The following is a 14,573-nucleotide window of genomic DNA, read 5'->3' as shown; positions in this document are numbered from 1 at the left end:
GTTTTATCAACTGAGATCTATAGCAGGACCCTTAGCCCGGTTAACTAGTTTCTAGGATTTCACAAATGTGACTTCATTTATCTTTGGCCAGAGGTTAATATATTCAAAATGTGTCTTAAAATTATTCAGCAAGTCACTGACTTCACTTCAGTGGAGTTACATCAGGGATGAATTTAGCCCACTGGGCTTGAGCAGTTTTTACACAGTAAACCACAAGGGCATATAAATACTTCTCTTCAAATAAAAAAAAAAATAAAAAAATTGGCAACGCATTCTGTTGCAACCCAAGAGTCATTTTCTGTAAACCACACTAGTATTCATAGTGACCAGTGCATCAATGGCGCCCTTGATCCTTCCAAGCAAAACATTCTTAAAGTAAAAATATCAATTTATTTTTATGTTTTCTGAATGTCGATTATGGACAGAAAGGGCCTGTATTAATTTCTTAGAAAGTATGGACTTCACCACTCCACCCCTCAGCTAACAGTGGGTGCATTTTACTTTATCCTGTTTGATGATTTCTTAAGTATTTACATGTTATCACCAATAACCCATATGTATGATCTGGGGATTTCTTGTACACACAGCGCCCAATGTTTAAATCTAAAATCCTATAAAAAGATAGATTTAAAAAAATCCGAGCTGAATCCTCTTTTTGCGTAACCCGTACAAGACTCTTCCAGTGATGAAGGCTCTCGGCGTATACGTTTTCTAGTTTTCAACATGAACATTGCTCAGACAGTTATAAATAATATTATCATCCATGAAAAGGAGGCAGGACTATGGAACAGCAAGAGAGAACACTCTGAAGAATAAAATCACTTTTATAGTATAAGATTTTCATTCTTTCAAATCTTCATACTAATCCGGGGGAGGGGGGAGGCAGAAATCCAACAAGACGTGCATTTTGAATGACTCTACTTTTCTACACAACTTTGCAAATCTGACCCATCCTTAAGGTTCTCCTGCATATTCAAAACCAAGTCCCAGTCACTGAACAATTTATATTATTCATTATTTCAAAGGAAAACAAAGACAAAGAACACTAGTAGCAGATATGTCTCAAACCCTGAGGCAATGGTTCTGTTAAGGAAAGATGGTTTCACCAAAGTTGGAATGAACAAACCCACGCCCTTAAAGCGCCGCACAAAACCCCACTCAGATTGCCAACACAAGTTACTTCCTTCTCTCTTGCCCTCCACAAATTCTCTGGGCTCACTTTGGCCTCTGCAGCTTCTCCTCCTAAAGAAGAGTCTTTGGCTGACTGCCATCCTTCCTTCACAGGGCTTTCCTGGCAGCAGTTTTTGGAAGCCACTACAAGTCTTCACTCACTGGAAAAGCACTTCTGGCCTCCTCTTCTTCCCCTCTAGACTTCTCTATTTAAAATCCCTCAGCCACCTCTATCTGATTCATCTCATTCCCCCAAACTTCTCTCTCTGCTCTCAGCACCCATCTCTTTTCTGAAATTCACCTAATTCCCTCCCTTACCCCAAACTAATCCCTAATCCTCCCTAGCTCTTTAAATAAGTCTCTCCTTCCCCAACTGCCCTTTCCCAGTTCTCACCTTCCCCTGCCCCAACCTCTCCCCACCTTCTCTTTTCTATTTCTGCATATTCCCCAGGCCTAAAATTTCCCGAGTTTCTCCTTCCACACCTTTATAATCTCACTTATTCTCTTCTCGCAATTGCTAGTGCCTGTGCCCTCTCCCAAAAATCCAGTCTCCTGCCTTTCACTAAATTTCCCCATTCCCTCCCTTTCCCAAACTCACCTCATTTTCTCTCACCCCAAATCACTTCAGAACTTTTGTTTTCCTTCCTGTATGCATTCTCCCTTCCCCTAAGGCTCTTCCTGCAATCCCAGCTCACTGCTTGGTTGCAGAAAAGTGGGTTGCAGACATGGCAGCTGAATACATCTCCTCTCACTTCAGCTCCCTTACTGCATGCCCTAGCTGCTCTCTCTGCTCTACCCTGTAATAAAGCAGAATGCTGCAGTGTGGCCCAGAGAGGTTGCTGTCTGATGACAGACCTAGCTGCCTCTCTTTGCCCAGCCAGCAGGGGATCGGATAGGACTATAATGACTTGAGGGAGGTCACTCAGAAACCTAAAAAACAGTCAGGGTCAGCTGAGACTGGAAAAATGGGAGCTATGAGGTAACAATTAGAGTTGGGCAAATAAGGGATATTTCAGTTTGCTGGCAATTCCAGAAAAAAAACTAAAAACCATTTTGTTTTAGATTGAACGGAAAACATTTTTTTTTTTAATTCTGATAACTAAAAGTCAGAAAAAAAAAATCAAGTGAGGTTGAACAAAATGTTTTGTTTGACCCAACTCAACATTTTTCATTTTGATTTTGGGTATTTTAACAAAAGCAAACAAGGCCTAGATTCACAAAACAGCTGGAGGAGGAGTACCTAGTTTCTCTGTAACTTTTAGCCCAGTGGTTAGAGTACTCACCTGGGAGGCAGAAGACCAAGGTTTAGTTCTACCTTTGCCTGATATGGAGAATGGAGATGAACTTAAGTCTCCTACATGGCAAAAGGGCATGTTAGTCACAGAGCTATGGAACATTTTTAGGTGTGCTTTTTCTCTCAAGCTCCCCTGTTGAAGATGTTCCACCTTGTATAAATAATAAACTAGTCATTTGAACTTGGGTCTCCAATTTACTGGGTAGGTGCCTGAACCACCAGGTTACAGCATCAGTCCTAGTACTGCTTTCTGGCACAATGACTAATCATTGTCACTATGAATTACTATGATTTGTAATGATGAATTACTATGAAGTACCAGTATGAAAGACAATGAATAGTCATTGGGCGAGAGAGAAAGAGTAACAATTCTGTTATAATTCAAGGGTGTTAGGATGCTCACCTAGAATGTAGGGTACCTACCCAAGGTTATAGGTTGTGAGGATGAATGTTTGTGAAATCCTCAGATACTACGGTGATGACCACCACAGAAAGGCCTGAAGATATGGGTCAAATTCTATTATCCTTAATTAAGAAAACCTCCCATTGACTTCAATTTCCAAGCTGGTAGTTTTGTTCAATGAAGGACTATTAAATTTGACCCTAAATATATACTGCAAATACAGATGAAGGTATGACACTCCTCTTACAAATACAGTACAATGGTATAGGTATTTTTAATCAATATCAGAACATAACAACGGTGGGTTGGGTTTTTTTCCCCAAATCTTAACCATTTGACTAAATGGGGTCCAAACTCAATTTTCCAAAATATTGAAAATAAAATATTCTCACTCAACCCAGTGAAAGGACTGCTCTGAACCTCAGGACATTAAGAAACTTCTCAATGTCACTTACCAGCTTTGCTAGAGAATACTCAGAACTCACTAGAACTTATAGGGAAGTAATCCTCCCTATGAACTCAGTATGATCTCTGTCAATTCAAATGTTCTCAGTGTTTCCCAATCTCTAAGAATTAAAAATACCATTTTGAAATCATCAATAAGTATAGAAGGAAAAGTCTTTCATAAATTTACCTTTTTCAGAGGTCGACTGTAATATATCATTCGTAGTCTGTGGAAAAACTACGTTCAGCTAAACTAAAGATGGGTCTGACTCTGACCCACTAAGTTTGTTTAGCTTTGGATTTTGGTTTAGGCAATTTTAGAAATGAAGTGAATTTCAAATCCATATATAAACTTCTCCAAACTTCAGGGATATCAGATTTGGTACTTCGGTTGGGCTCAATTCTAATCTAACAGATTCTGAAAACATAACCATCTGAGCATGACATTTTCTTTCATAAATTGTCACTTTAATTTCCTTTGAAGACATATAGCTTTTTAAATGTGGGGTTAAATTCTTTGTCAAGAATAAGAAGCTGTAAGCCTGCCAAACAAAAGAATGTAGGTCTGAGCAGTAACAAGCGTAAGTGTTTCCAATATTTTTTTCTAAAGCTGTGCAGTAACTCCTCACTTCAAGTCATCCTGGTTAACCTTGTTTAATTGTTACATTGCTGATCTATTAGGGAACATGTTGTTTAAAGTTGTGCAATGCTCTCTTATAAGGTCGTTTGGCAGCTGCCGGCTTTGTCCACTGCTTGCAGGATTCTCTGGAAGAGCAGCCCCTCCTCCTGGAGATTAGGGGCGGGGGGGGGGGGGGGGGGGCAGCAGCCCCCTCCCTCCCCATCAGCTCCCCTACATTCCCTGTAAGGTATCTGGCTGGGCAGCTGCCCAGCAGCAATTCAGCTGTCCCTTCCCCCACTGCCATGCTGCTCCTGCCCTGCCCTCTGCCTTGGAGCTGCTCCCGGTAGCTTCCTGATTGCTGGGGGAGGCGGGGAGAGGGGTGCTGATGTCAGGATGTCCCCCCTCCCCTCCCTCTTGCTCCATACCCCCTCTCCACAAAGTGGAGGAAGGGACAGGGCTCGGGGACAGAAGAGGGCGGGGAACCTTGCAGGAAGCTCTTGCTTCCCGTCTGAACTGACTGATCTGCTTAAAAGGGCAACATACTTGAAGTAGGCTCAGCATACTTAAAGGGGCAATACACGTCTCTCTCTCTCTCACTCATGCCTGCACCCCCCAGCACTTTGGAAAGTCAGCACCTGTGCAGCCGTACATGTGCTGTGAGGAGGAGGGAGTGGTGTGCTCCAGCTCGATAGCATGGGTTTATCATCATGTTCAGATTTTGCAGGGAAGTGTTTGCAGTTTCTGCCCTGCATCTATTGTGTTTCCTCCCTCCTACCTCAGTCCATGCTGCCATGTAGAGTGTCAGGCTACATTAAGAACAGCATATTAACCCTTGAGGGCTCAGCCAAGTGCTAGTTCCTCATTTAGCAACAAGGCATTCCCTGGGAAATATTCCACCCTCTTACTCCACCACCTCAACCAAGCTTTACAATCATTCATTGCTGTGTACAATATTAAACTGTTTGTTTAAAATCATTTAAAACTTATACTGTATATGTATATAATGTCTTTTGTCTAGCAAAAAAAACTTCCCTGGAACTACCCCCCCCCCCCCACACACACACACATTTACATTAATTCTTATGGGGAAATTGGATTCGCTTAAAGTCGTATTTTTCAGGAACATAACTACAACATGAAGTGAGGAGTTACTGTATTAATAATTTTCATTAGAGATTTCTTAAACCAGTGATCAGCCAAGACTCCATTTCCTTTGGGAATGAAACTGGATACCAGAGGGCCACGATTTTTTTTTTAAATCTTCTTTTCTCCGCAGCTGTAGGTCAAATGCTGCTTACTACGCAGCTTTGTACTAAGGTATGGAAACTGAATATATTTGCACTCTATAAATGTTGGCCATGTATAAACTTGGTTTTCTGTTTCTCTGTCTTGTTATTCCCTCAAAAATAATTTAAAAATTGTATTTTAATTACTTTTAGATGTACATAACAAATACAGTTTCCTTCCCACACATGTGACAATGTGGCACAATTAAAGCCTTTCCACACGTGACTCAAATATTAGCTGTGGCCCCCCAAATAAACCTAAAATATCTATAATGGGGTGGGGGAGGGAAGAGCAGTAATTTTAATGAAGATACTGATATTAAAGGTAATTCCAGAACTAAAATATATCTATCATCTTTGTTCAGAACTGTAGTTTTCTGGACCAACTGAAGTCAACTCTCTGTTTCTTTTTACTGACAGAACAAAACATTTCCCCAATCCATGTTCATGTAAGTGATGCTCAACTCTATCTATCCAAATGGTCTTCCTGAACATAAGCCATATCAACATTAAGTGCCTAATACAATACAGGCTAAAATCTATGCTCTCTCAGCTGGACAACTATATCCATTAACATTTAATGAAACAGCTTTAACTTTATCTATAAATGTATTCCATCTTATTTTTCTAGCAACATTCTTAACACAAATCAGCCAGTATTAGAAGCGATAAAACAAATTTAGATTTAAAATAATGGCTGTGAAACTCCCTAGCTATAAACTATTTTTATAAAGATGTTCAGTAAAGTAGGCATGCTCTCAGTGGAACATGGGATTATTTTAAAGGCACATTTTGATCTAAACTATGCTGAGTACCTTGTAAACAGGAGTGTTTCAAGGTTATAGAGCACCCCCTCCAAATATCAAAACAGGGGCCTCTGAACCATTTAGAAGACATTGAAAACTATTCCCACTTTAAACAGTGCTTCTGTTGAGAGATACTGGAGAATTCTGAAGTGGGAGGGTATCTACAATCTATAGTTACTATTTTACACAATGTAAAATTAACCTGTGGGAACTCACTATTACAAGACAATACTGCGTCCAAGACTTTGGCAGGATTCCAAAATGGATTAGACGTTTATTTAAATAATAAAAACACTCACAGTTACATCAGACAAGATTCAAAAATTATGAAAGACCAAAAATTACTCAAAGCCACATGCCTCAGAGAATAAGCACTGACTACTGCGGTTATGTAGAAACTTCCGCAAAAAACATGCTCTTTGAAACTTGTACATTACAGGATTTCTTGCATCTTCTTCTGAATCACCTGGAACTGGTCAGATACAGGGTACTGGACTTGATGGACCACTAGTTTGATTTGGCACCAGACCCAAACTTCCACGGGGTTTGGATTCAGGTTTTGGTTCACTCCATTATAGAGCTATGGGCCAGCCACATAGGGTTAACCAAACCTTCATGCAAGATTCAGTGTTGTTCAGATCTGAGGGTTTGCTTTAGGCCCAACTAGAATTTTGACATTGTTCAAAGCAGGAAACAAAACATGTCATGAAAGACATTGTCTTGAACTTTAGAAAACAATTAATAAGTTTCAGTAAATATATATGCATCGAACAACATGTGGTACTACCATTCAGCAACATGTATGTTACCACTGATCCTCTCACACCTACACTATTCCCAAGCGAACTGTTTCTCCCCATAAAGAAAGGCTCTGTGAAAAACTGCACAAACCCAGTTTCTTGAAACAGGTTACAATTGTGAAGTTTATTTATCAAAATTCAATGGAGTCAAAAAAGACTAAAAATGGGGAAAATATGCAGGGAGTAAGATTAGAACCATGGGGCCAACAGTAGTCAACATAAATAACATCTTGGAAAAGAAAAAAGTGAAGGAGGGTTTGTTTTTTTAAAGTGGGGTGATATGAACTAAGACAACAGAGGAGTGAGTTAAGTTCATTATGGGCCTGCCACCTTATGCGGGGCAAAGACAGGTCACATATGAGTACAAATAGCCATCAAGCCAAGTCATGAAAGAGACTGCAAATGTAGGCTAGGTCTACACCACTAAGGGATTTAAAAATCAACAGCAACCACTTAAATTCAATCTGCCACTTTATAAACAGGAAACAGGGCAGGTGTAAGATGACTGCAATTGCTCAACCCAGTGAGAAAACATGCTGCTCCATTCTGAACAATCTGCGAGCAACAGAGATGCTGAAAACTTCACAAGAAGGAATTAAGTCGTGCAGTGAAAAGGGCATGAGTTGCTGTTGTGTAGTCTGTGCAAACCATGTGGAAAAACACCTTCATACCATCTCTGACACATGGGAGTTAATTTCTGGAAAAGGCATAGTCAAAAATGATACCAAGTTTCTTAACTTGAATCACTATTTTAAAGAGATAAGGTGGATGAGGTAATATCTTTTATTGGCCCAACCTCTGTTGGTGAAAGAGACAAACTATGGAGCTACACAGAACTCTGAAGAAGAAGAGCTCTACATAGCTCAAAATCTTGTCTCTTTCACCAAAAGAAATTGGTCCAATAAAAGATCTTCTCTCACCCACTTTGTTGCTCTAATATCCTGGGACCAACACCACTACAACACTGCTATTTTGAAAGCATTTTTAAAATTGCATTGGATGTATGCAAGACTCTTAGCTACAGCTAACAGATGTGAGGACTCTGACACAGGGAGTAAATTCAGATATTGAACAGTTAATGTAGGGGGAGTTATTTGGAGTGATACAGCTGAGATGGCAAAGATACTTGGTACAGCTGTTATGGAAGCTGTAAATGTGACACAGTAGGAAGTTGCTTTCTATATTTTGAAGCAAAAGAACAATTATTTATCTTATAAGAGCTATACTATTATTATAATCTGATTTGGGAGGGAATCCTTGGGGCCTGGTTTAGTTAACATTTACTTCTGACCCATGTAGTCATTACTGTGGCAGGACATCTTCCCTTCAGTGTATATATGCTGCTTACATGGTAGGCTTTAAATTCCTTCAGTGCAGCCTGTTTGCATGGCTATACAGATGATAAAAGGGATCTCTCTCCAATCATCACTCTAGTTTAAGCCTTGACTAATGAATGGCCGCTTTTATATGCAGACCTGCCAGTCCTAGAGATTTTAACTTTATGAAACTGAACTCCTATAAAAATGAAGCCTTATTAATCTGCCCCCATGCACTGACACACCTAGGTCAAGAACCCAGGAGTATCTACCTGCAGGCTCACACTAAGTCTACTGTGTAATATGATGAGTAAAGGCTTGATCACTGAGTACAGATCTAGGAGTGGGTTCTTCTGAATTCTGATCCTAGCTGTGCCACTGATTTGCTGCATAGTCTTGGGTAAATCACTTAGGGCCAATGCTCTAATTTACACCAGTATAAGACTGAAGTAACTCTCTTGAAGTCAATTAAGATAAACTCCAGATTAACTCCACTGTATTTTTACACTAGCATAAATGAGTAAAAATTATGCTCTTTAATCTCTATGAGCCTCATTTTCTTCCTCTATAAAATGGGGGTGATAATACCTGCCTCATAGCTGTGAGGATTAATTGATTAATGTTTACAGAGCCGTTTGAAGAAGGTAACTGCTAAGGCCTATTCTTACTGTACTCCCTATCTTGCAACACTGAAGCTGTTTGCACTTTTGGGGCATGAAATGAGTGGACGTGTCTCAACTTGACTACAGCAAATGAGTTTTCCCAGAGGGGTGTAACTGACAGAATCAAATAAATACAGTCAGAAACAAGACTGATCAAATCTACATTGGTCAGTCATTTCCAGCATGTAATCCCTTTTCTCAATCACTGCACCAGCCCTTAGTAAAATCCAAGAATCGCCAAACAGGGTGGGTGAAAAAACAAGAAAGTCTCAGCACAAATATTAAATCAAAGCCTTTTCTTAGGTTTGATAACTATGAGTAAGTATCACCCCTGCTTCTTCCCAACCTTTAGAAAGATGCCTACACTTCCTGATCTTGAGATATCAGAGAATTGCACCATTTTCTGTGCTGTCTGCTGTCAATTTCAGGGCTTCCTGGCAGGAGGGATGCAATAAATTCTGAAATGCAAGATGCCTTACAGTTCATGCAATGTTAAGATAACAGCACAACAATGCTCACCAGAGAGAATACAAGACTTTAATATTATTATTCATAGCACCTAGAGACCACAACTAAGGAGAGGATAAACTAAAGCTTGCTGAGTAGTCTGGGGCAAGGTTGGTTCAGATGATAAATGGTGGTTAAAATAAAGTATAAATAGTACAACTAAACCATACAATATGCCTCTTTAACAATCACAGCTCATTGTGGAACAGAATAGCTCATACTCCCTTCAGAATCAGAAAGTAAAATACTAAAGAGAAAATATTTGCATTTTAAATACTAAGAACTACATTATGGTAGCCCCTGTGCAGGGACAGTGCAAGGTTCAGCAACTGTGGAACATAGTTACTAAAGATTTGAAATCAGAAAATTTTTGTTGAACATTGTGGGCACTCCGTATCAAGGACAGATTGTTATAGCAGTTGCACTGTTGTAAAATCTGGAGAATCAGCAGTGAGGTCAGTGGAGTTACTCCAGATTACACTTGTGTAAACTCTAGCAAAATCAAGGGAGTTACTCTAGATCTAGATTTATATCAGTGTAAAACTCCAGTGATATCACTGGAATGACTACACATTTTACATGGGTGCGAATAAGAATCTTGCCCATAGAAAATAAGCTGTGGTGGACTGAAGTGAATAGTTGTGAACATACAAAGACCAAATAAATAGTTTGAACATTTATTACTTAAAAGCTTAGTGTGTACAGAAAACTTAAATCAATGCACTATTTTAACTCTTATAAGGTTTCAAGTTTGGAGGAGTCCAAGGGAGATCTGAAAAAGGTTAAAAATTTCTGTTTAGACAGTCAAACAGTTTAGACGCTTATTCTCCCTTATACAAACATTTTTAAGGTTCCCTTCTTCTACCAATGCTCCTTCTCCCTCCCTGCTTCAAAGTCAGCAATATTCTCCTCATTCCCTTCTCCCTCCCTGCTTCAAAGTCAGCTATATTCTCCTCATTCCCTTCAAAAGCCCCAGGCTTCCCCAGAACTCTATCTCCTTCCCAACAGCCACAGTTCCCTCTCCAAGGCCTTGTTTTCACTAGAAAAACAGGTGGGTTTTTTTTACCATATGTTAGCTAACATGTCATAACTAAAACATGGTAGAAGACTAGTGTGGACAAGGCAGGTACAGTTCTAACATAGGTTAGCACATTGAGGTAAACATTAGGCTATCCCCTAATGTGGTTTAACCCCTAATGTGGTTTTAAAAAAAAAATCACCTTTTTTCCTAGTATGGATCTACCCCAACTCTGCCAAGCCCCTCTCTATAATCCCTACCTTTGGGGATGCTCCAAACGGGTGATAGTATAATCCAGTTCAGAGGTGGCCAAACCATGGCTCACGAGCCGCATGCAGCTCTTTTACAGTTAAAGTACAGCTCACGGAGCACTCCCACCCCATTCTCCACCTTCCAGACTGGGGTGGGGGGAGCTTAGGGCTTCTGCCCTGTGGGGAGGGAGGGTCTTGGGCCTTTAGCCCTGCAGGAGGCACCTGATGCTCCAAGCCCCAGCTGACACGCCTCACAGGGCTGAAGCCGGGAGCCCCGACTGCCACACCCAGTTCTCAAAACTTCTGAAGATCATCATACACAGCTCAGAGAGTCAGTAAATTTGGCCACTCCTGATCTAGTGGCTAGGTCACTTTCAGAAGGATCCAGAAGACCTAAATTCTAATCCCAGCTATGCCACTGATTTGCTGTGTGGCCATGGGCAAGTTGCTTCACTTTTCTCTGTCTTTGTTTCCTCCCATCTTATATATTTAAACTATAAATGTTTTGGGGCAGGAACTGTCTCTCACTATGTGTTTGAACATCACCTAGCAATGAATCAGTGCTCATCCCTAGCCTAAAAAAATAATCTAAAGTAACTCCTCGCTTAACATTGTAGTTATGTTCCTGAAAAATGCTACTTTAAGCAAAATTATGTTAAGCGAATCCAATTTCCCCATAAGGATTAATGTAAATAGAGGGGTTAGGTTCCAGCGAAATTTTTTTCACCAGACAAAAGACATATATACACACACAGTATACGTTTTAAATAATTTTAAACAAACTATTTAATACTGTACTCACCAGTGATGACTGTGAAGCTTGGCTGAGGCAGGGCGTAGCGGGGTCGGGGCAGGGGCTTGCACCATTCCGCCTGTCCGGTGCTCCTGCCGGGGAGCAGGGTCAGAAGCTTGCCCGCTCCCCAGCTGGAATGCTTGGTGGGCAGAGTGGGATAAGCCCTTGCGCCGCGCCCTGACCCTGCTCCCTGGCAGGAGCACCAGGCAGGCGGGTGGAGCAGGGTGAGTCAAACAACCTTATAATGCAGGGGTGGGCGAAACTGTATGGCGGGCTGGGTAGGGAAGGCTGTGCCCCCCAAACAGCCTGGTCCCCACCCCCTATCCGCCCCCTCCCACTTTCCACCCCCTGACTGCCCCCCTCAGAACTCCCAAACCATCCAACCCCTCCCTGCTCCTTGTCCCCTGACCGCCCCCTCCCAGGACCCCCCACCCCCTGGGACCCCACCCCCTATCCAACCCCCCTGCTCCCTGTGCCCAGACTGCCCCATCCCCTATCCACACCCCCTCCCCCTGACAGGCCCCCCTGGGACTCCCACACCCTATCCAACCCCCCTGTTCCCTGACCACCCCACCCCAGAACCTCCACCCCATCCAACTGCTTCCTGTCCCCTGACTGCCCTCCGGGACCCCCGCCCCTAACCACCACCACGTGCACCGCCACCACCCCCTTACCACGCCGCTCAGAGAGACAGGAGCTCACAGCCCCACTGCCCGCGTGGCAAGCTAAGACTTGGGGGAGAGGGGATAGCAGGGGAGGGGCCAGGGACTAGCCTCCCCGGCCAGGAGCTCAAGGGCCTGGCAGGACTGTCCTGCAGGCCGGATGTGACCCCCGCGCCGTAGTTTGCCCACATCGATTATAATGGAACATTGCGCAACTTTAAACACATATGTTCTCTAATAGATCAGCAACCTAATAACGAAACAATGTTAAAGGGGACGACTTTAAGTGAGGAGTTACTGTATCACCCTCAATACAGTGGCTGTGGGTTAGCCGGTTTGAGCACTTTCATCAGGCTCCTGGGGAAATTTATTTACTTCTAGTCACAAAAATGACTATGTAAAAAAGTTAAGCAAATTTACTTCCTGTAGTTGCTCACCTTGCTGAATCAAACAAGATTTTATTTGTGTTATCCCTGCAGAGCCAACAAAACTTTGGAACAGGCAGCTGGATTCTCTCTCTCTCATATGCATCATCAACAGAATCCTTTAGGATGGAGTTGTGATTGCCCAATATTTATTAGCAGCAGTGATGCAGGCAACAGGCAAAATCCAGCCTGACTCTCAGATCCTAGGTGGAGATTGCAGCACTAGGAGGTAGAAAACATGTATTTTTATTTGTAAGGTGAACAAATTGGACCTGGAAGTTGTTGAGAAAGAACAATACAAAAAACTCACTTCACGGGGTCACTTATCAGAACATAACCTGTGGCTGGCCAAAAGCACAAGCAAAGAATAGGAGTACTTGTGGCACCTTAGAGACGAACACGTTTATTTGTTAATCTCTAAGGTGCCACAAGTCCTCCTTTTCTTTTTGCGAATACAGACTAACACGGCTGCTACTCTGAAACCAAGCAAAGAATAGAAGCTGTTTGGGGTCACATTCTTGGTGGGAGTCTTGCACCCCATACAAACCCTGCAACGCATAGGAAGGCTACAAAACTCTTCCTAGCAGTGGGAAAGGAAGAGGAGGCAATGCCAGCCCCCTTCAGCAAAGCAGGCGGGAACCCTTTCAGATACCCCAGCAATGAACGTGGCGGAACAATCTGCATGTCGGAGAATTCCCTAGCACCAGGTGAATCCCCAGCGAGGCAGCCAGGGCAGCTTTCCGGCTGCACAAAGCACCTGGGAAAGGAATGGAGGAACTGGCCTCTTAGCACACGGTACCTAGACCAGGGCGGTGGGTGCGTGCAAAGCAGATACAGGCACTGGAAGGAAGGAATTAGCCCGAGGAAAGGCTGTTCTCAGGCAGGCCTAGCACGGGGGATAATCCAGCTGGCGCCGTGCCCGGGGGTACCCCGGGCGGCTCCTCGCCCCGTGCTGGGAGCCCCAAGACCGGCGAGTCCCCCCACGCCAGCGCTAGCGAAAGGCTGCCTAGCTGCGGGCAGCGTACGTGCCCCACGTGGCTCCGCCCGCCCCGATATAAAGGGCGGCTCCGGTTGCGGCTTGTGAGTAGCCGGCGGCCGCAGCATCTGTCCCGGGCGGAGGGGCCAACACCACCGGCACCATGGCTGGTAAGTGCGCCCTGCCCGAGCCGGCCCAGCCTAGCCCGGCCCTGCCAGGCCCGGCCCGGCCGCCCGCGGGGGCTGAGCGGCGCTGACGGAGCTGCGGGAGGGCTCCCGGGGGTGTCTCCCGCGGCCGGGGCTGCGCTGAGACCCCTGCCCGCACGGCCCCGGGCTGGCGCGGCCCCTGGCTCGGGCCAGGTAGCGGGAGAGCGGCCCCTCCCCCAGAGCGGGAGCTGCCGCCGGAGGCTCGCGGAGCAGGAAGGAAGCGGAGCTCGGCCTAGCCTGGTCCCCGCTGCGGGGACCCCAGTGCGCGCTCGCTCGCTCATGGCGGCTCCTATTTTTAGGCTGGCTGTGCTGCCCGCCTGCCCCACGGCTCCCCCCGGCCAGCGGCCGCCTCTCCCCCGCTGGGCAAGCCGGGCGCCCCGCGCGGAATGCCCCCTTCCTCCCCGCCCGGCTCCTGCGGGGGAGGACCCTGAAGCAACCCTGCAGCGCTACTACCCCGTCACACAGGGCCACCCCCGGGTGGAGGTCTAGGAGCCCGTGTGCGCACAGCTCGGTTCAGCTTCCTGGGAGCGTAATTTACAGAACCGCTGGGCCTGGCCCCAGATGTCCCCTGAACTTCGGGGGAAGGTCGGGTGTGGACTTGACGCCTATGCCTTGAAGTGGAATCCAGGGGGTGCATCTCCAGGAAGTCAAAGTCCTGTTCGGCTTCTTGATCGGGGCTTGTCAAACAGCTCCAGCTTAAATTAGAAAGAGAGACAAGTCGAAATCTAGTTGCCCTAAAACGACTTAAAACTACCTTCTGGTGCTATGCTTGTTTCTGGGGTCCTTAGCAAAGTTCTCCCTGTTGTGCTCTTAAAGACAGCTGCCCCCCAGCTGTAACACCCCTATGCATGGTGGAAACTGACAAGACCACGTCCTCCCGATTGCATGAAGTTTAACAGCTCTGATCCTTCAGCTATAATACTAGCTCTTGTAAT

The 14,573-nt window shown here is 44.4% G+C and overlaps 1 protein-coding gene and 1 long non-coding RNA gene across 6 annotated transcripts in view; one reads left to right on the top strand and one right to left on the bottom strand.

The window, feature by feature from the left end:
• Nucleotides 1-9,805: 9,805 nt before the first annotated feature.
• The window catches only part of LOC119567066, a 31,080-nt gene continuing 26,312 nt past the window's right edge, over nt 9,806-14,573 (bottom strand). The window contains exons 2-3 of the long non-coding RNA XR_006283558.1: nt 12,469-14,333; nt 9,806-10,079 (exon numbers count right to left, since the gene is read on the bottom strand). This is a non-coding gene — a long non-coding RNA (uncharacterized LOC119567066). The remainder of the gene's footprint in view (nt 10,080-12,468; nt 14,334-14,573) is intronic.
• GYG1 (glycogenin 1) overlaps nt 13,049-14,573 on the top strand; it is a 28,274-nt gene continuing 26,749 nt past the window's right edge. For 2 of the 5 annotated variants that reach the window (XM_027819886.3, XM_037909010.2), the window contains exon 1: nt 13,049-13,163. In XM_027819886.3, the coding sequence (XP_027675687.2) occupies nt 13,064-13,163 (100 nt within the window). In that variant the 5' untranslated portion in view covers nt 13,049-13,063. Of the gene's footprint in view, nt 13,164-13,479; nt 13,603-14,573 lie in introns of those variants that run through there. The other 3 variants (XM_037909008.2, XM_043521771.1, XM_043521772.1) reach the window with 2 other exon arrangements.

Source organism: Chelonia mydas, chromosome 9 (genome assembly GCF_015237465.2).
Source record: "Chelonia mydas isolate rCheMyd1 chromosome 9, rCheMyd1.pri.v2, whole genome shotgun sequence".
Lineage (NCBI taxonomy): Eukaryota > Metazoa > Chordata > Testudines > Cheloniidae > Chelonia > Chelonia mydas.
This window is presented reverse-complemented; position numbering and strand designations above follow the sequence as displayed.